Source organism: Homalodisca vitripennis, chromosome 1, assembly GCF_021130785.1.
Source record: "Homalodisca vitripennis isolate AUS2020 chromosome 1, UT_GWSS_2.1, whole genome shotgun sequence".
Classification (NCBI taxonomy): Eukaryota; Metazoa; Arthropoda; class Insecta; order Hemiptera; family Cicadellidae; genus Homalodisca; species Homalodisca vitripennis.
Window position 1 is genome coordinate 11,268,169 of NC_060207.1, and position 23,391 is coordinate 11,291,559.

At 31.2% G+C, this 23,391-nt stretch overlaps 1 protein-coding gene across 1 annotated transcript; it reads left to right on the plus strand.

The window, feature by feature from the left end:
- Window positions 1-908: 908 nt before the first annotated feature.
- On the plus strand, window positions 909-22,451 carry LOC124357084 (methionine aminopeptidase 2). The gene is made up of 9 exons (XM_046808510.1): window positions 909-1,205; window positions 5,603-5,833; window positions 10,331-10,467; window positions 11,634-11,871; window positions 13,475-13,569; window positions 14,142-14,283; window positions 17,423-17,597; window positions 18,159-18,289; window positions 20,922-22,451. Exons 1-9 carry the CDS (start codon window positions 1,061-1,063, stop codon window positions 21,041-21,043), a joined length of 1,416 nt encoding a protein of 471 aa, XP_046664466.1. The 5' UTR covers window positions 909-1,060; the 3' UTR covers window positions 21,044-22,451.
- Window positions 22,452-23,391: the final 940 nt, after the last annotated feature.

Below are 23,391 nucleotides of genomic sequence, written 5' to 3' on the forward strand. Positions count from 1 at the left end.
AATTTATCTCTGTTTCATTTAGCTTTATCACTTGATTGACACAATAAGATTAGAAGGGATAAGATAAGTCGTGAAAGGAATTATCGAAAATGGAACTACCAGCTCAAAGAAGTGAAAGAAATGCATTTGTGTTATAAACAAAGCTATAGCTCCTGAAAACGCAGATACAAAATTTTACCACAGTGTAAGAAGGAAAATAATACTCACTTTTCTTATTAGTGATCATGGTGGTAAATGTTAGACACGTTACACTACCAAAAAAATTTTAAGAAATTAACAACTCAAAGGCTTTATTGAGTTAATAAATAAGAATGGCATTAAAAAGATTTATAGGTGAAGGTTGTATGATATTATTACCAAAACAGCCGCAGTATATTTCTTTTACTAGCCGATTGTTCTCATTTTTTTCGAAATTACAACTTTTTTGTGAGAACTCCAAATAAACAGCATTATACCAAAAAGTGTCTTTTTCGTAAAGTAAATATAAAGATTTAGCTTTTTGTTAAAATAAGGAACATTTTTTTATTTGATGAATTCTTTGTCTTTTTACATTTTAATTTTTATAAGGCTATTAGCACAAACTGCAGAGTTAAACTTGTATTCTTTTATTTATTTGCCCGTTGTTAGTAATACAACGCACATATTTCTTGAACATTTCGATGTTGAAAACCCGGGTTTTTCATTGTACTATATAACCTTTCACAAAAAATATACCAGGAAAATAATTAAAATATTTCTGAAATTGTGTGGAAAAATATGTGACTGGGATAATACATTTTTGTTTTGAATAGTAATTAGTTATAGTATATCATAACGTCCTAATACATCATGAAAAGTTTGAGTGAAAAAAACAAGGTTTGTTGCATTTTTTCCGAGGTCTTGCTGTCGACTGTCGGCCGAGACGAAATAAAAGTCTCGCTTGATTTCGTTTCCTTGTGCTTGTGTTAGGATTAGGTAGTGGAATTCCATGTTGTAACTCATTGAATGTTGTGTTACACGTATCTGTAAATTTCTGTAATTATTTAAACAAATTTCATTTTACCTATAAAAAGACAAGATAATGGCAGCTGTTGTTGACGAAGTAGGAAAATCATCGGAGAAACTGGTGGATGATGTATTAAATGAAGAAATTGATATTGATGGAGAAGATGGTGCTTCGGAAGCTTCAAAGAAAAAGAAACGCAAGAAGAAAAAGAAGAAGGCCGGTCAGTAAATATATATTATTAAGATTATCTTGCCACTCATTCTAATAAATAATGTTACATAAGAACAATTTAAAATAAGGGTCTGTAGGTCCCTTTTGAGGTCTCAAAAAACTCCATTTATTTTTTTTAGATGTAGTTCCTTTTTACTGGGCTACAAAAATATAAAATTTTAAACAGATAAAAAAATAAGTACAATAAGTAAACATATTGTCATGTTAACCCACAAGTTTTCCCTGATAATGTTACAATTGACCTATAGACTGTTGGACTTATGGTCCCAAATTGGATGATGTCTTGCTTAGGGAAACAAGTGAGTGCTCTCAGGAAATGCTTCCATCATCCATAATCAACTGTCCACCCTAAATAGCCATTCCTTGCTTGAGTCATGTAAGGTAGCCTAACAGAAAAACTTACAAGTAATGGATGCTCACAGGGGTACGACTAGAACTGTTGAGTAGCAGGATTAGCCTACGTTGTTTGATAAAAAGTGAGGGCTGCAGTATAATGAGCAGCCAACAACACAATCGGATGATGATTATCGAATGATTCGATTCATCGATATTCATGACCAAACAACTGAAAGCAAAATGTCGGGCCAAATAACGTAATGGATATTTCAAACAACAAAACCATATATAGTTTTTCTAGTTTTCAATCTTAGAAATTAACGTATAAATATTAATATAATTTACAAATTTAGATGTAATACATAATAACAATAACATTTAAGACTAACCTTATGTATTTTTAAGGATAAAAGTGATTGCTTGTGAAACAAAGAAGATACATACACCACTGTTCTTGCCGCCTTTAGTCAATAACAAAATACATCATTTTAATTTTAAATGTATTTCCAAACACGATTTTATTTTGAATTAAGTTGAGCGATAATGTCAAACTTAATTAAGTTGTATATGCTTTTAAGTCGAAATATGGTAAAGCTATACTTTTTCATCTAGTAAAATAAATGTATTTGTTCCAAATAACATAAAATGACTAAACTAGGTCAAACGACGTTTGAGCAGCATAGTACTTACGATTACTTTAGCCAGTCTGAAATAGTATTTCTGCAGGTAGGCCTATTGATGCCATCATAAGTACATTCATTAATTAAAAAGTCATAGTTTGTTTGATTTCAACATACATTTTTCATTATATTCACAATACCTACAATACTAAATTTAGAATGTTCAAAAAAGTTTTCTCAAGATCGTTTTTAAATACTGTCATGTTTGTTTTCACTTTTCTTGTGATTTTCATCTTGTCAATACAAACTGGACAATTTGGATTTAAAGGACAGAGCAAGGTTAAGGCATTATATAAAGAAATAACAACAGCTGCTAATGACGTCACTAGTCTAAATAAAGAAAGCTGGCAATGATTAATGATAAATATCTATAGGTTAAATTTTGTATTTGATAATATCGATAATCATAATCCGATTATGTTGGTGGCTGCTTATTATACTGTATCCACTGAGCTGAGCTCACTGTGTTAATTATAAACTATGTAATGTGTATTTATTAAAATTTTAGCTGCAGTGTAGCAAGTGGCCACCGTCACAATCGAATCAGGGAAATTAGTTACCAATTTGGTATACCTAAATTATCAAATACGAAAACTTTAAAGTTAATTATTGCCAGCTCTTTTTAATGTATTGAGTATACTAATATTGTCCAAAATTAAAACAAAGCAAAACCGTCTGTATGATATTAGAGTGATGGCCACAACTAAAATGGTGATGAACATACGCTATTAGTGTCATAAAATTATTACTTTGTTCTAGATATAAAACAAATGAACTATACTATAATTTGAAATGCTTATAATAGTTGATTATATAACGTTATAACATTAATCTGTTCAGCATTTTGGTTTCGCTAGTTTAGGTAATTTATGATGACTAACACACCAGTGTGAATACATTGAATACTTTACATACCAGCTTGAATTATACATTGTAAAGACAGTGTGACCTGACCGTTTATTATAATGCAGTCAAGTTCTTGCACATAATCAATGATTGGGACATTAAGGGATCTAACAAGTATTATTTTCGGTACTTTGGGATTATACCGACCACACTAGTATGAAGAACACAAAAATAGAAATTTATAGAAACAAACATGATAGAACGAAAAAACAACTCTTCAATTACAAAATTACAAACTTACAAGCATTTCCAGGTATTGTGATCGCTGTTATCTTATCTTTCTCGAGAATCCTGATTACGGCAGGCCGCGCGGCATCACGTGATTTGCACGGTACATAATTGCCTTTCCATTACAATTCAATTTATATTTCTGATTAGCCCCTCTAGAATTTGATATTTTACTGATAGGTACTATCTCGAGGGATGTTTTTCTTTCGTCGACATCAGCGCGGGGCAGCACCAAAGGTGCTGTCAATGCCCGCGCTGATGGCCGGAGGCACTCGCATTTTGGGTGGCGGAATGTGATCAAGAATAAAAACAAGTTTTTTAGTGTTTTTTTAATAAAGAGTTTAGTTTGGTAAATGATTGTTTTTGTTGAATTTTTGTGTTTGGAGAAATGTAGAGGTAAAACACGGAAGTACAACAAAGCGATGCACCAGCTGAACGGGCGGCGAGACTGCAATCACGTTATCTACTAGACGCTCGACTTTGACCTCTGTCTGAGGATGGGGAGGGGTTTGCGATAAGACAATTCCTGTTTTATATTGACGAAATATTGTTCTACGCTAATCTAGTAATCAGTAGAAACGAAATGTGAAATAACGCTTCATGTCTGGGTGTGGTCGGTATAATCCCAAAGTACCTTATTTTCTTTGTGGATTCTACTTACAATTAAATCCTGAAATGTTACTGGATCTCAGAATATTACTTATTTAAAGCTAACTTATTTGAGTGATTGTTTTATCATTGACATCATGCTGGATTCCCTTTTTAAATCGTGATTATATTGTTTTCACTTTCTGCTGTGGTTTAAAAGAGCTACTTGAGTAATTGTCTCCTTAAAGTTTATCATGCTGCTTTAAGGTACTTCCCTTTTAAGCTGTGTCCAGAGTTCATCAGGATTCCAGAGTTCTGTTTTTCACCTTCATTATTGAGCCAACATGTCATGTTCCAACCTTACTTTATGTGAATGATGTCAAACCAAGATCGAACTTCTGTTTATGGCACATTGTCATAATCACATACCTTAATATGATGTTTCTAGGTGATTCAGGATCAGGGCAACTTAATTATGGGCTTTACACATGCGTAATGCCGTGGCATATGATACTTAATATCATTGACTCACTGTTGCGTCTATATGCTCAGCTGCGCAGGCGCTATCCCTTGAATTTTTGTTTTGTTGTGTAGGCTATTATCATGTTATAGTGGTAATTTATTATATGTCCATTAGTACAGCTTACTAGTAATGTAATGAATCAATACCAGCATTTTTCACAAACATTTTTCATATCTGTTCTAATATTTTTTATTGGAATAAATTCTAATTTTAAGGGACAATTCTGGCAGTAATTAAATTAATTTTATGCCACATACAAAATTATTGTCTCAAATAATACTTTTATCCATCAATATACACTTTAATAGTATGAATTCCTTTCATTTTTTTATTTATATGTGAAACAAAATCCAATTTTATTGTATTTTCTTTTAATTTGCTTTATATTATGCTCAGATACTGTACTAATTTATAATAGGTCAACTCATTTTAAACCACCCTGTCAGTATTTCTCAACGTTTTTATTTTCTTGATTCCTTCATCATAGATTCCCTTAAGGGTAGATATTCACAAAAATTCATTTAAAAAAAACTCTGTAAGCTATAATTTCTATTTGGTAGCCATTTTAAATTTTGAATAAAAACACTACCTTTTATACAATTGTGCATGCAATGCTAAACTAGCAACTAAAGGCTTAAATTACAAGGCTTAATTTACAAATATAAATGATGCTTAAATCATAAATTATTAATCATTTATTCAATGTCCTCTTTTTTTACTCCACAAATGTGCTCCTTATAGAAATTAGCATCTGGTCACCTTGTTCAGGATGGATCTCCCAACACCTCAAAAGTTACTGTTGTATCATGCCATCATTCATCCTGTAACTTTTGGCTTCAAGATGGGGTTGGGTCATTGTTAAACCTGATTTAATGAACCCTTTGAGTGCTAGAGCCTTTTTCAGTCTCCACTGAACAAAAATATGAGAGAAGACTAATGAACATTAACAACCAGCTTGTCTTACAATAGTAACTGATAACAGTTCACACTATTTATTTATTACATTTATTTAAGGGAACTTGGTACTTTTAATTAATTCTTACATATTATGGTTTGATAGTTTTTTATTTATTTCTACTCATAAATCCTACTTATACTGAAAAAACATTAAATGTGTTTTTATAGGAGCTGGTGAGGCATCGGCTGATGTGCCTGGGGGAGGAGGTGAAAAAATTGAAGAACTCTCCAATGGGGTCAAAGATGTAGAATTAAATGGTAATGATGAAGAAGCAGATCCTGGAGAGGATGGAGCAGTTACTGATGTGAAGAAAAAACGTAGGAAACGTAAAGGAAAAGGGAGTGGATTGAAACAGACTAATCCTCCATCTGTACCAATTTCTCAATTATTCCCTGATGGTAAACAATTTTAACATTAATTATCTTTTCCTATGTATTATAAAAATTTGATTTAATTTTTTGTATGTTATTCAAGTTTTATGTGCAAAATGAAAAGATTAATCAGTAAATTTGGAAGAGAACTGGGAGTTTAGTTAACCCTTTTACTGCCGGCCATTTTTTTTATCGTACCAGTCAAAATTGCCAAGGGGGAAAATCGCTGTTGTGCATTCATTTACAAAAAATGCTGTATCTTTTTTATTTTTCATTAGATTTGCATTAATTTTTACTTTATTTACTCGTATTTAAATGCTGTTTTTCAAGTAATAAAAAGAAATTTTAATTTGAAACAAACTCATTATTTAATTTTAAAAATTATGTAAATAAAAAAATAAATAAAAAAATAAAAATTGTGTTTTGGCATCTGATAATTTATTTTTAAAATTATACTAAAATTTTGAGCATGATATCATTATAAACTAGAGCAATTGCTTAGAACATATACCAAATTTGAAGGTGCTACCTTGAAACATAGCTGCACTATGAGGATTTTCCCAAAACTGGTAGGCCTACCAGTGGAAGTTGAAGGTAAACTTATCTGTGCCACATCCCCCTCACTATCTAATAACTCCTCATTATCTGATGGTAAGATAAAGTCAGGATCGTCATCAGTGTCATCCACATCACTTTGATTGTCATCAATAGCCCTAACACTAATATCAGAATCGTTCTCGGCATCTGAATCTGACAAATTCTGAAGGAAATTGTCACTCAGTTCGTCTTGCACTTGTACACCACCATCGATTAGACTGTTAATTATTGTTCCCTCACTCACAGGAGAGTTAGATGTAACTCTTTTACTCATTTTATCCTTGATCAACAAAAGTAACACTTCAAAAAACTTTCGATAACATTGTAAACAACAACAATGAACGAAGATTTTCAGTAATCTAACCCGATCATCTGGTTTTGACAGCTGTCTAGGTAGTTCGTCAATTCTAGTCAAAGACGACGAAAATAGAAATCCAAAGTTCTTCAAATGGCTTCTTTCATTATCCTTTCCTCCTAAACAACCAAAATACCGAATATTTTCGGCATTTGAACATAACAGTAGCCAGTAACAATAAAAAAAACAGACGTCCGACATATCGGACGTTGGCGTTTTCGGCAAAAATGCCGACGTCCGATATGTCGGACGTCGGCAGTAAAAGGGTTAATTAATTTTAGAGGTATGTGGATCTTTTATGGAGACTAGGGTACGGTTAGAAAACCACTACACTGTGGCTAGACGTTGAGGGAGTGGGCCAATCAGCTTTGATAATAAATCCTCTGTCCACTCTTTTGGAATCGGAACTTCACCCTACAGAATCTGGAAGGCAAGAGAGCTAGCTAAAGATACGATAAATCTGTAACTAAGAACCAGAGGAAGGCTTGGTTCAGCTATCAGCCTATAAAATAAAAGTGGCAGTCATCTTTCCTAACATGAAAATCTGTCAACTGCTTTTGCTTTCCATGTTAAAGCACATCTTTATCTGTGATTTAAGTTTCTTCACCAACATGTTGCAAAACGATTCATTGTCTTGTTTCTCGAGATAGTGAATAAGTCCATCAATGCCATCAGTGTGCATGACAGAGAGCTAATGGCTTTGCTCCTGATCATCCTCTTCCTTCACCTCAACTTGTCTCAATACAGCTATAATCCTGGATGACTAACAATACCCTAACAATGTGCTCTATAAATAACCTCATCGCACTGCCAGCCAAGTCTAGGTTATCTTTAGAAAAAGAGTGTAAGTGTATACAATACTAGACTTTAGTATCAGCATTAAAAAAAAAACATATTAATTGTTTTAATATTTTAGAGGATGTAAAATCTTTTTTTGTATTTTTTTATATAAACATTTCTACTGTGGATAGTCTGCAAAATGAATAATTGAAAGTTTACGCACCAGCAACTAGTAATGGTTCATCATTAACTCGACTCAATGGTGATTAATGTCATGCTAGATAGTATTGTATATGTTCTCTTCAACAGAGATCCAGAACTAAGAATTTTATAAATAAAATACAGAACACATAAATAGAAATAAATAATTTGAAACACTAAAATATACTATAACATTGAAAAATTCGACTTCCAACCGTATCAATCTGATATGCAACAATCAGTTATATAAGTCAATATTTCTAACTCTTAATGATTGCCTTAAGAGGGCTGTTCCACTTTTGGTAAATTTTATATCTGATGGAATCAATCATCAATCAATCAATCAGTAGGCTTTATTCCTGAATATCAAGTACAGAATAAGGGTCAACAATCGATAAAACAAATCAAAAAAATTAAATATAAGTAATACATAAGGTTATGTCTCTCCTTGGGATGTTCTACAGCATGTCACAAATTCTTCCATGCTGTAGATTGATTCTCTCAGCAACCAGGTCTTCAGTCTTCGCTTTAGAATTTCAGGATTGTCTTCTTTCAGCTTAGGTGGGAGTAGATTATAGAGTTTCGCTCCTGCATATGATGGTTTTTTGGAAAATAGAGATGTCCTGTGTATTGCCAGGCTGAAGTCTTGAGCACGTCTTGTTTGCAGGCCATGAAGATCAATGACTTCAATTATATAAATAGCCACAACTGTCAATATTCTTAGTGTTTTAAATACCTCTCTACAACTATCTTGATGTTGGAGGGAAGCCATGATTCTTACTGCTCGCTTTTGAATGAGTAGGATCCGCTGAAGGTTCTTTGAGGACGAGCTGCCCCATAGAATCACTCCATATCTAACATTATACTCAAAGAGCGAGTGATAGACTGTCTTTGTAGTCAATTCTGTACTCACTGCCGTGGTTCTTCTCAGTACATACAAAGCGGTGTTGAGTTTTAAGCAAAGAGAATCAATGTGGCTGTCCCATGAAAGTTTGTCGTCAAGAATCATTCCAAGGTGCTTCGTTTGTTCAACAGTTGCAATCTTGGGTGTTCCAGAGACTTTGTTCTTGTGCTTACCCAAAATCATCAGAATCCATGATCAAATTGTCAATTTTACATTTTTAGATTAAGTATGTTTCAGGAATTGGTTTGTAATTAAATTTTATGTAGGAGCGTATGGTATTAAAACTTAAAACATGGGCAAGTGAATAACAGTACTTTAATATAAACAAAAGTTTATTTTGACAATACAATTTGAATTTGTTCAAATAAATGTTAAACACAAATGATATTTTATACATCATAAAAATGAATAATAATCAGACAGAGGATGTTTTAAAATGGTATTTACATATTTAAAATAGCATTCTTTAAAGATATTATACAGGTATAGAGATACAACAACTAATAAAAAATCAAAATGCAATAAGTTAGTTGTGTAAAAAAGGGGTATGTAGAAATACAGTAAAATCCCGTTAATCCGACCTAATTGGGACCGAGCCCTATTCGGATTATGTGATTGTTCGTATTAGCCAGAATTACAGAAAATACGGTTTTAAACTTGAGAATGGGTAGGGTAGAAAATAATAACCTATATTTTGTTATAGAATTATCAACATTGTTTATTAAAACATGTTTTCTGACTGTTGCATTGTATTTCTTGACAAATAAACATGTTTGCGAATACTAAGCACATTTACCGTATTTAGTGTGAGAGTTCTATTGTTAAGCAATGTGAGCGTACTGGATATTGTACGGGTCCATGCGTTCAATAGTTGTACGAAACTACACGTCATCCAATAGACTCTCTTTAATGCGACAGAAAACAATAACTGAATTTATGTCTTTTAACAATTAATATTGTACTCAATAATAATATCAGTACTGTACGTCCAATTTTCATTTGATTTCATTTCTTAATACAGTAATTTAACTCATACTTAACCTATAAGTTTCAATTTGGTACTGTATTTAACTTCATTATTTATGTACTGTACCGTACACAATTTGTCTTAATAAAATACTGTATGTCTATTTAATTAAAGTTTTCTTTGTTTATGTACGAAATGATGCACCCATTTTCATTTTTTATATAATTAGTTCCTATAACTGTTCATTATCGTTATAAATAATTCCTCCTGGACCTGTTCAGATTAACCGACGTTCGGATTACACGTGTTCGGATTAGCGGGACTCCACTGTAGACATAATGATATGCCTGACCAAGAGTGTTAATAGTTTTAAAGAAATTTACTAGATAGTAGAATAATGCAAGAAAATGACAACAAAGCCAACTATGTCTTGATGTGTAAACGGTCAACACATTACAAACCAATTTTGGCCGCTTACTCAGATACTAAGTGGGTTAAGCGTGTATATAACTTAACTGTTTGTGTGGAGAAACGCTGGTGTGAATTGCTGAGATTTAAAGTCGTACAAAATGATGAAGATACATAATAGAGAACTAAGCAAAATAAAACAATCATGGTGTAGAAAATACTTAGCTTATTTTCACTTGTTGACTCACATAATGAATTTCAGTTAGTAGTTGCTTCTGTAGTGTTTGTTCATAAAGTATTGTTTGGTAATAGGAAACTATCCAGTTGGCCAAGAAATGGACTACAGAACTGCGAAAGATCGTTTCACCTCTGAAGAGGCTCGCACTTTGGATCGTCTTCATAATGACATATACGCTGAAGCTAGGCAAGCAGCTGAGGCTCATAGACAGGTTATAATTTGTGAATTATTTTGTAAATATAAATTTCCTTTTAATATTTACAAACCAGTTCCATATGCAATAATTCTCAATGAACTCTCAAACCAAGAATGTTTTTGTTTCCAACTTACTGTACCATTTTGACTTTGGTATGAAGGGAAGGTATTTCAACAATTTTAATACTAAGCAATTTTTCGTGTTTTGTGTTGAAATGTGCAAGGGTTAGTGACCCTTGCACCAAAAGTCTTATTACCTTATCACCTTATTTCAAAAGTCTCAGCAACGAGTGGAAATTTTTTAGAGTTATAATTAAAAAGTCATAACTAAAATCAAATAATATTAAGATACTGGCTTAATCTTAATTTTATTTTATTGGCAATAGTTTAATAACAAAAGGTAATAATTTACTTAATATAAAAAAAGGTATTAACTTGTTGAAAACATATAAGTATATGTACGTATATAAAAGTCAAAACTTTATGGCAGGGATTTAAAAAATAAATCCAACATCAAAATTTATTAGATTAGTAAGTTGAACATATTTTAGAAGTACTGGTTATAAATATCCATTAAATTGTAATTGTAAAATATTTATTTTGTAACTACGTCATGAATATGTAAGATTTTATTATAACAATCATACAAAGCCGAATTACAAAATACTTGTTTCCTTTTTGTTTAATTGTTTTGTAACTACAAATTTCATCTATATAATAAAACAAATTTTCATAAAAAATAATTATAAAGGGGTAATATTTATTAGATACACTTAATAAACATTTAAAATTAATTTTACAGATGAAGAATATTTAAGATTAAACTTTGTAATTCTGAAATTTATTGTAGAACATGTTATTAACACATGTAAAACATTAAAAATCCTTCGTAAAATTTAAATAGTATTTTACATTTTCCTATTATGTCCACTAAAGAGGTTTAGTGTGGACGTAAATAATATCAATTTAACATAATAAAAAATAATATAGATACATCACTTACAACTTAAAAAACTCTTAGCTTGAGATTCTCACCATACCACCTTTGTCTTTCTTGGTGGAGGTTAATGAAAAATACAGAGAGAACTAATGCTTTCTGTGTTTTAAATAAACAAGTATTAAGACAAGTTTTTTGGATGAATGTTTGAAAGTATTCTGACTTTAAATGTCTGCAATGTTTAGACAAGAAAGTATATGCAGAGCTGGATAAAACCTGGAATGACAATGATAGAGATTTGCGAAGAGCTTGAGAAAACAGCACGGGCACTAATCGGAGAGAATGGATTGAAGGCTGGGCTAGCATTTCCTACTGGCTGCTCCAGGAACCATTGTGCTGCCCACTACACCCCCAATCACGGGGATAACACTGTACTGCTCTACGATGATGTCACCAAGTTTGACTTTGGCACTCATATCAATGGTAAATACCTCAATAAACAATCTATACTGTAAAATTTATGACAGAATTTACGTTATTTGCTACATTTTGATACATTGCTACAACTTTTTATTGATAAAGAAACAACAATGCTGTTTTATGGATGTTAAAATGTAAAGTAATTTAGATCTATTATAATAGGTTATGCTCATTAAGAACAATCAAGAATGTTTCTGGTAGAGAGTCGTGTTTATCAATTTTGAAAGAATTTAAAATAATGACTTCCAAACCTGTATATTTATTGCTGCTTGATTGATGTTAAGGAATCTTTAAATCAAACAAACTCATGATTATTTTACTAGGAAAAACCATCTTCTTAACTTAGCATTAGTAACATTAAAAACATATATTGTAACATGAAGTTGTCATATATTTATGAGGATTAAATTATTTAATAAACTATCGAAGAATGCATGGGATGTGCCCTTGAAACAGTTAACAAAAGTAATAGATAGATGGTTGAAGGATAGTATTTTGTACTTCGCTGACAAATTTTTGGCCTGTGATATTAGTACATTAAGTTTTTAACTGTGTTGTAATTATGTGATTATCTCATTTAATTAGCTATTGTATGTCTATGTTATTGTAAATTTTATTTTAGTATTAGTATTTTAATCTAAAATTACATTGATGTCTTTCTAAATGTATTATCTGTAGATCAAAGTTTATAATTTATTTTAATTAGGCCATTTTTATATTTTAATCTCATTTTATTGTTAATTTGTGTTTATATTGTCTGTAAAACAATATACAATTGTAATTGTAGTAAATATGAACAAATTATAAGCCTATGACTATGTCGATTACACTGTTTGTGTTTAAAGACAAAAAATTCTTGATTCTTGAAGATAAGGAAACCCCTCATTCCATATGAGGAAGCATGTGAAAACAAACATTACTGTAGTCTAATTGTATCATGTTTTACTGTGGACTTAACATAACTTTTCTGTGACATAATTCTTTAGACAGCATCATACATAATAATTAACATATATCGTGAAGTTCATATTTATTGCTACAACAAAATACATTCCAGTGCATCAGAAAAATATTGCTAGCAAATATGTTATACAGTGTTTTAACTTTAACAAAATGATGTATTGATTTTTGAACTGCAGTAGTCGTTTGATTTGCAGCTGAATCCCTTTTTTGTTCAATAATAAGCTGGGTTGTACCATCACTTTGCTTCTCGAGCCGTGACATCATAGTCTTTGCTGCTGCAAATACTTCAGAATGTGTATGCCTACTTCTTGAATGTCACTTTGATTCTCTTCCCCATCCGATTCTACTATTTTGACATCACTTTAAAATGACATGGTAGCCGCTATCACTGCCCCTTCCGCTATTACCCAACACACATTTAGTGCATAACTCTCATCATTATGAATACAGTACACGGATATATCTGCAACCGTCCGTGAGTTTTAGAATCATTTAATACTTTTCTGAATGGTAAAAACTCTGCCCTACGCGTCTTGTTTATTTAACAGAGATACACTAAAGGGAAGACCAGATTTTACACATTAGTTCCTGTTTAAATTTGTACTAATGTTTTTTGACACTTAACTGTTTTTTATGTTATTAGGTCGCATCATAGATTGTGCCTGGACCTGTGCATTTAATCCAAAGTATGATAAACTCATAGAAGCAGTCAGGGATGCCACCAATACTGGGATCAAGGTATGTCTAGAATCCCACATTTCCAGATTTATAATCTATATTAAGACAGAACAATTTAATGAGATTCCACAGCCATTATGTATGAAAAATACAAAGTAAAACACAATTTAAATACCTCTAATACAAATTAACATAATTTTATTTTTTGCTACAATCAGCATCAGCTTATTCAGTAAAATTCTTTCCTCTGATAAAAAATATCTAATTTATCTAATGTAGTTAAAATAAAATCAATAACACAGTAATTTTTTAGTGTTTTACTATGAAATTGCAGTATGAAATAATCAACGTTAATAATAACATAAAATATTTAATTAGTAGAACCTATTTTTGGAACCATTGGTATTTAAGTCGTAACATTGAGTTTGCAATAATAAATGTAGTTGTGGGTTGGGCTTAAAATAAAGTGGGGACAGCTAAGATCCAACCTCTTGGTGCAGTGGTTCTTAAACTGACTGTTCTATTTCCATGTTCTATGGAAAAATGTTTTTTATGAGAAGAATTTGGTACTAACTTATTTGTGCCATCAACCTGTTCAGATCAACATATTCTGTAACTTTTGGGTTTTACAGGCAGCCGGTATAGATGTCCAGCTGTGTGAGATTGGTGCTGCTATTCAAGAAGTGATGGAATCTTATGAGGTTGAGATTGATGGTAAAACTTACCAAGTGAAGTCCATAAGAAACTTGAATGGGCACTCAATTGCCCCTTATCGTAAGTAAAAAATCTGATTATTTAGAAAAAAAAAATCAATACTTATAACAAAATACCTGTTAGTAAGTTTAAGAATGTTATTATATTAAAAAGTTTAACATAATATTTCAGAAATAGTTATGAATTTGGTGTTTTTAACTGTTTGTTAGAACTGCTAATATTTTTATATATTATTATTACTTCTACATATACAGGGTGTTCACAAAAGGGTGTCACAACTTCTGTGGCTGATAGTACTCATTTAGAACAAAAAATGTCATTTCAAACATTGGGTCCGAGAAATGTCTCGTTTAGCTGCTAGCCGCCATTATGTATTTTTCATCAAAAAATTGTTATGTCTAAAACTAGTTAAGCTATAGAAACAAATTTGACACATAGGTTAAAATAGATAGAGAAAATTTTTTTTAACAATATTGCGTTATTTTCTTTAATACTAATAAAATGGCATCTGTTGAAAATTTTTGGTCAAATCACAAAACAAACCAGTATAGTTATAAATATTTACTATAGGCAAACTATTTAAAAAAAAGTTCATTACAATTACAACGGTATTTTTGATTCGAACAATCCGTCAGTGCATAAGAGAGCACAACCACATTAAAGGTATGCTTGCACAAGCCGGGAAACAGCAAACATCTTGTCTTTTAATAGGCATCAACTGTTTCACATAGGTTATACAAATTTTAAAAGATGCTAACTATTTTTTTTATAATTCCAACGGTACTTTTTTTCAACAATATCCGTTTCAATGCATAAGCGTGCACGACCACTTTAAAGATACGCTTGCACAAGCAGGAGCAACAATCAACTGATAACTTTAACTGTGACGTGTTTGGCAAAATTGTTGATATTTTTTGTTTTAAACTATGAATACTATCACCTACAGAAATTTGTGACACCCTTTTGTGAACACGTGTATTTTAGCAAACTATCAGTTTCGCTTGTAAAATAATCTCATTATAACAATGTATTTTTTAGCTATTGATATAACTCACTTAAGTATTTCATACTGATAAGACTTAATCAGAGAAAAGAAACTACACAAAATTTTCAGTTTCAATTGTGTGAACTGGCTTCAATATTATTGTTTTCTTCTCACCAATTTTTGTTACTTTCTAGTGTTATTTTACTTTTTGTTGTTTGTTCCTTTTTCTTTAATGCTTTAACTCAATGGTTTTGAGTTTTTTGCACGGTATTTGTGCTCAAAAAAGTGAGTTTTTTTGTCATATTGGTTTGTTAAATCAGATATGCTATATCTAATTTTGAAAGGAAAAATTACTTTTATTCAATTAAAATTATCTTTGAATCTTTATACACAAATTAAAAATATTACTCAGTGACAATATAAAAGACAAATCTATAACTGGCATTATTTTTTAATTGCTATACATATTAAGTTGTTTTAACCCTTTGAGTGCCACAGCGTCGCTAAATTTTGACGGTACGAAAAGTGCATAAAAGTGCCAGCGTCGCCAATTTTTACGTTTCGTATTTTCGATAATATTTTATATAGTACAAAGATTATTTTGGCCAAATAATCAGACGGCTGTATTCAATAGGTTCCAAACTATCAATAAATACGAGTTTTATGTTGTTTCTTAACTATTTTATCTGTGAAAACTTATGTTGTGTTTGGGGTACCTTATCAAGAAGCCACTATTTTTGGACGAGTTTTTCCTTATCGGGGACAAAATAAATTACATTGTTAAAAACAACTGACTTTATTTAACTCTATTTTGGAATGTACAAGTTATTACGACAATCAATTAAATAAAAAACTATAAGAACAACATTTCATTATTCGGAAATGTCAGGTCATTCGTGTGTCTATTTGGAGCCGATTTGGAGATAAGAAGTATGACTCATTGAGTATTTTTTCGATTCATTATGGAAGAAGGAAGGTATATTGAAGTTTATTTTGATCTCTGATAAGGAAAACTCGTCCAAAAATAGTGGGCTGTGATAAGTACTGTATGATGATTCTGTCTTTACAATCACGCGACGTAGCAGACGAGTACCGTGTTGCGTAACGGCCTTTCTTGTTGTTTATGTGCCGATAACCAAGCATTTGAGTAAATAGAAAATAAAATAGTAACTTATATAATATTTTACTGTATTTCTTTACAAAAGTAATGTATGATTTGAGTTGTGTTCAAGTGAAAAAACGTGAATTTTCAGTGTAAATATTATTAGGGTTATTATTTAATAAATGTAAACTTTTATGTAAATATGTTAGCAAGTATTTGTTTCTAAATTTACTAATCATAAATTATTTTGTGTTGCATTAATGTTTTATTAGATTTATTGGGAAAACTACATCATTACTAAGTAATTTCTAAACTCTGACAAATGAAGTACAGTTTATAAAATGTCGGTACCGGGCAGCATTTTGTTAATACATATAATGCCATGTTTTTAAAATTCTAGAATAAGATATTACACATGATTTCTATTTTATAATCATGTGGCCTTTTATCATGGTATAAAGAAAAAAAAAAATCTTTAAAAATACCGTATACACACAAATTAGGTCGAAACTTAACTTTTTATACAAAAGTAAAAAACTTTTTTTCTTTAACAGAAATTTTTATCTTTTTATAAATCAAATTTTATTTGTAACGATATGTATCATATTCTGCATTTAATAAGAAAAAAAACAACAACAAAATGATGGAAATCTGTTTGGTAGTTATTTTACAGCAGCTTTTTTCCCAAAAGCTTACAAATATGCGAAAAAACAGCGTGGCACTTTATGCATATGCCTTCGGAAAGTACCCGTGGCACTCAAAGGGTTAATGGATGAAATTAAACAAACAATGCAAGATGCCATTGTTGCTTTGTAAAACAATCTGACGTAATATAGTGTGCGCGTTCTACTGGAGAACTGTGTTACTGACAACATAATAGACATCAAGTTACGTAATATGGGATTACAACATTAGTGATAGCTTAGTAATACACAAAAATTAAAAACTTTACTTCTCTAAATTGAGGTGATCCATATTCTTCAGGAGTTTTGGCATTTCATAAAGTTACAGTATTCACACTAATTCATATAAATTTTATCGCAATAATATTTGTACTGTATTGCTTATTTTTATGCCAATATACCTTTTTCATTGAATATGTTTGTTAACAGGTATACACGCAGGCAAAACTGTCCCAATAGTGAAAGGAGGAGACGCCACTGTAATGGAAGAAAATGAGTTTTACGCCATAGAAACATTTGGTTCAACTGGTCGTGGCCAAGTACACGATGACATGGATGTGTCTCACTACATGAAGAATTTTGATGCTGGTTATATTCCTCTGAGGTAATATCGAATATTGGCTCTGTATCTTGATAAACTGACTATAAATACATGTGTTAATAAACATATAATGTTATATTTGTACTTATTGTTTAGAAAAATGTAAATATTTGTTAATTTGTGAAGTTGACTATGGAATCTTTAATTTTGAAAGGCCTTGCAAAATTAAATTAATTATTGGAATATGTGTTGTAATTCACTAGCGGTATTAAACAAAATTTTAAATTTAATTGTAAATAAATAAAATTTAAATAATTTAATATTTTTTAATGTCAAGTTTAGCTTTTTAAATTAAGTCACAACAGTTCATGTTTTCCCATTGTTTGCTGAATTAATTTAACTTTGCCAGAAACAAACTAAAGGAGAGAAATGGAACAATGAGCAATAGTGTTATGTAGTAAAAGTTGCCTTTATTTGTTACCTTTACTGGATCTTGTTTTTTAGCCAGATCTGATCTTAAATACAAATAAATTACTCTCAGTTTCTGCCATCTCTTTTAGTCTTAGAAATGCACGTTTGACTGTCAATGCTAAAAATCTGATCTTTATTAATCTTAATTCTCAGATTACAATCATCGAAGCAATTACTCAATACGGTCAACACCAACTTCGGGACTCTAGCATTCTGCAAGCGCTGGCTGGATAGAACTGGGGCTACCAAGTACCAAATGGCCTTGAAGGATCTTTGTGATAAAGGTAAAAAGTTATAGTATTAAATTGTATTATTTCATGCTGATAATCCACAGACAAAAGAAAGAAACTGAGAGTGCTGGCACAAACGAGGAGTGGGGAGAAACAACACAAGTCATCCATCACTTAAGCGTCCTGTGTCAAGATAGCAGGATACCCTGTCGTGTAGTTTTTTTAATTGTTTTTAATTAATTAACTATAAAAAAGTTTTAAAGGCAGAAATTATTAAAATTTCATTATATACTTTTCAAAAATGGTAGTTCACTTGAAAAATAATGGTAACAACTTTTTCTGTACCTTATTTAAATATGTAAAATGTATACATTTATCTATTTTCATTAACTACTGATTACACAGTAAAGATATCTCAAAACAGACTGCATGTGACTGATCAAAATGATGTACCAAATGACCTTAATATTATTTTTTAAATTTTACTCATATCCAAAATGGCGGCTTTCTTGATAGTAGTTTTTGTTGCCATGGTTTTTAAAAGTTGTGTTCCCCCCTTACATAGATCCCACACCAGACGCGATTGTGATTCCTTTCACGATTTGACTTTAATAGTGGTTCATCCAGACTTTTGCCTTAGCCTGCTGGTTAGAATTGTAGATCGTCTACAAAAATAAAGATATCTTAAAATAGATTTTGCGTGTATATTCCTGAGAATGAGACAGTTCAACAGGACTCCCTTCCTACTTGAAAAATATTACACAAATCCAAGATGGTGGATTTTAGAATAGCCAATATCAAAATAGTTTCTAAACTTCCATGGACAGACACCCCGTTTCCTTGTATCGTTAAACTTTTATGGATTATTCAGACTCAAGTCTCACTCTGTACATTTTTAAAAATCAAACATTATCATTGTAGGCTAATATTATTTCTACTTCAACAGGTTTGCTAAGGTACCAGAATTTCATTAAAAATAATCCATTACAACTACTACAGTTATCCAATTAGCATTTACAGTGTGTGTTCAATTTAATTGGCAAATTTAAGAGGAAATGGATTCATTGCAGAAGAATTAATCGTGGGATAGTTTGTAAACAGATACATGAATCTTGAATCCACTGAATCTTTAACAAAGATTCAGATCGGAGAATCAATATACAGAATTCAATTATTGAATCTGCGGAGATCAGTCTCATCATTGGGGGTTTACATTTTTTGTGCAGTTAGTATTTTCTATATATATATATATATTTTACTTGCAATTTGAACTTTTTGTGTTTATGTTTGTGCAATGTCGTGCATCCACTGTGTGTGCATGCGGACGTCAGCTGCGTGACGAGAGACAAAACAGAAAGTCATTTACTTTTGTTTACTTCTCACTTTTTGTAGTTGTATAAATATATGTATATCATCTATAAAGTATATTATGTTTATATTTTTATCATGATTAGAGGTGGTTTGAAGCATTGTAAGTTTAAAATACATTTTATAAGTGATACAAATATATGCTCATATTTTCTGAAGATTTTGGAAATCCATATTATAATCCATCAAATTAAAGTAGAACATACGGGATATGACAGTGTCCTTAAAATAAAGCTAATTTTTTAAACCTTTTCTCAAATCCCTTTAAAATATGGTGGTATTCTTGGATTACGTTTTATATTGTCAAAGGTTTAAGAATGTCAAAACTGGTTTGTGGTGATTTCATTTTAAAAATAGTAGTCTAAAAGTGTTATTAGGATTCGAAATTTGAGAGTTAATTTTTTAATATTCTGAATTAGATTTGAAAATTTTAGATTCGCCCATTGATGAAGCAGTCTTTATTGGGAAAGAGGAAAGTTTCTGAGGAAAATTTATTTTCTTACAGAGGTTTAACCAAAAAGAGATCCGTACAAAGCCACTATGAAAAAATACTCAACAATTTGCTTCGATTTGAAGATAGTTATTAGTGGAAGTGACTTCTTTTTAAGGGTGAATTAGAAAAGCTATATGATGAAGGCACTTTGATAAAAGTTTTTAACAAACAAAGAGCTGGGGATTGTTCAAATAAAAAGAGGTGACAGTGGCGGTAACCAGAAAGGTATTTATTGGAAGGGGTTGAGGGAGGTTGGAGAGGAGATTTACACATGGTTGGTATCTTGGATGAAAAATGGCAGCTGTTCCAATAAGGGTTGGAGTTTTTTGTCCACAAAGGCAGAAACTCTCAGTTACAGAGATTGGGTCACGATGAGCCTACAAAAAAAGGGATGGTTCCCAGTTTCACGTTAAATACTGTCATACTATAGTTGGCATCAGCTACTTTGTAATTGCTACATTTGAACAGGAGTATGACCTACCATAATTACGTTTAAAACACACAAACCAATGCTTCAAACTTTTATTTTTGTGAGGCTTTTCGTCACGAAAATAAAAGTTTTAAGTATTGGTTTGTGTGTTTTAAATGTAATTAAGTCAATAGTAGCCAATACAAGCTCCATCTTCAACATAACCTACCTTGTTCTTAACTTCCCACTCTCTCACATTCTCTGAGGAAACCATTAATAATAATGCTTATTGTGACCAGTTTGTTGCTCCATTCAGGTGTTCAAGGTAATTAATCAAGCAGGGAATCCATGCAATATTTACGTAAAAAGTGTTTGATCTACAAATAGTGCTCAAACGTTCCCTGTGTTTTGTCCAGGTATTGTGGAAGCTTACCCTCCACTGTGTGATATCAAAGGGTGCTACACAGCTCAGTTCGAGCACACGATCGTGCTGCGACCGACCTGCAAGGAAGTGATCAGTCGCGGAGACGACTACTGAGCCGCTGAGCTGTTGCTTTTGTTTTGCCATTTATGGAAATGTTAGAGAACGTGTAGTTAGGAATGAAATTGATTTTTCTATAAATTCATTTACTATTTTGAATGTAGTATGTATTTTATTTTTTAGTTATTTTTGTAATACTTTAAAATATACAGGGTCTTAAAAGTTTCCATACGTGTAGCTGTGTAGAATTACAACATTCATCCTCTATAGGCTACGCCATAAATAAAAGTGACTATTCACTATTATTTTTTAAAATCATTTTACTTTTTTTGTGTGGAGACTTTTGTGACATTTTATATCATATACATGAATTATTGGTTTATGTTACAATATTAGTAAGTCGATTTTTTACAATTGTAACAGCCAAACACATTAATAATGTAAAATTTAGTAATAATTAATTGATCTACAGACTCCTGAAGAAAGAACAGGTCTAGACAGAAGTTGCTCTACGATGCAGGACAAATGAAGGAAGTAGCTAATAGACAGCACCATGAACTTCTATTCAGTTATTTAAAACATAATTTAATTGGAGGGATTCAGATTGTCAAAAATGAAATAACAAATTGCTTGATTCTTATATTTTCTCTTAATTCAGTAAATTTACTTCTTACAATCAAGTATTGAAAATTATTATAAAACTCTACTGACTTACTTTAAGGGTATATAAGAATAATCTGAACATACTTATTATAGCAACGTTGATTTTAGTCCAAATGTGAATTAATGCATAATGAGAGGGAACAAGAATGACGGAACCAGCCTAACTCGAGTACTAACGACTCTCATGGGAGGTTACTGAAAAGGTGTCAATCATACAATAACCCTTCTGGCCCAGAACTCTTCTAAAACTGGTCACAGTTAAGACATAATATTTTGCTTACTGAATTTTAAAAATACAGTACATAATAGCTCAGGTGGAAGTCCGTCTGAAGAAAGATTGTGATTGTTGAACAATAAATGTACTGTAGCTTAAGTTGGTTCAGCATGTCCGAACCTCTAGCTACTAATGTACATCAAACGTTAGTTACTCAGATTTTAAACTGTAAAAATTGTTAAGAGTTTAACAATTTTTAACTAATTTTACAGTATTTTTATATGATTTTCTTTGTTAATTATTTACATAATATGAAGTAATAATATTACAGGAATATTGAAATATTTAGTTTTAAAATAATTTTGTGTTTGTATTGTATATACTATTCTTGAGTTTCAGTTTAACCCCATAAAGGAATTGCAAAGTTTGTTACGATGACTAGTTTTATGTCGTCTTAGTGTGTCGTTAGTCTTTACATATGAAATTGTATGTATATATGTGATTGTAAAGATTTAATAACACATTTGTTGTTTTCCTATTTGTTTCCATAATTATACCCAAATAAAAAAAAAACTTTTTGTGGGAAGATTTTATGTTCCTCCTGTTAGTCTTATGAACCAAACCAATGGAACATCCTTGTATAAAAATAAGAAGAAAAAAAAGGTTTCCAGCAAACACAGATATTATCTTGATTTTTTTCTACATTAGTTTTTACCGGAAAAATTCAAAACACATGAACTTTTTCAGTTGCACAATTATTTCTTTATATATTTATTTGTCTTAACAAATTTGAGGACTAGATCTAAGAATTTAGTTTAAATCTAAAAGTAACAGAAATAGTTATTTCATCATACAGTGCCAAAGTGGGTATTTTCTATATTAGGTATGTGCCAAATGTGGCTTTTTCCCTGTCTACATCGGGGAAATCAGCTCCATATTTTTTCTGTTCTGCTAGTATTTACGCATTCCAACACAGTTGAGCTAATAGTCTGTTTCTCAAATCAGTAATACTTGAAATAATTTATTTTTGGGTAGCTTTATAAACACACAATCAATCTACAGCATTGTTGTTGTTTTATAACAAATATTACAGTGCAATTAACATTAGGTCCATAAATTATACTTGTTTTAATATTATTTACGGTTTGATGAGAAATATATTTATACTTATAGTATTTTTCCGGTTCTTGACAAAATTTCTGTGCCCAGGTTTAAAACACGATTGTGTATAAAAACATTGATTTTTAAATTGTGTTAGTTTTGGTGAAAGTAAAATGACAATTTTTCCTAGCTTTGAAGTGTGTCAGTCTACGAAACATGATCTGAGAAAAACTACTTCATATTTATAACCCTTTTATTACCCTCATATTTTGATCCGTAATAACCACCAAAACTAGTGCAGCTGGTGATAAAAAGTAAAGTTGTGAATTTATACAATGCAAATGACTATCAGAATCATCTGTGGCCTTTGCCTTGCTTCATTAAACAATAATTGTTCAAACGGATGGAAAATAACAGAAAAAATGTG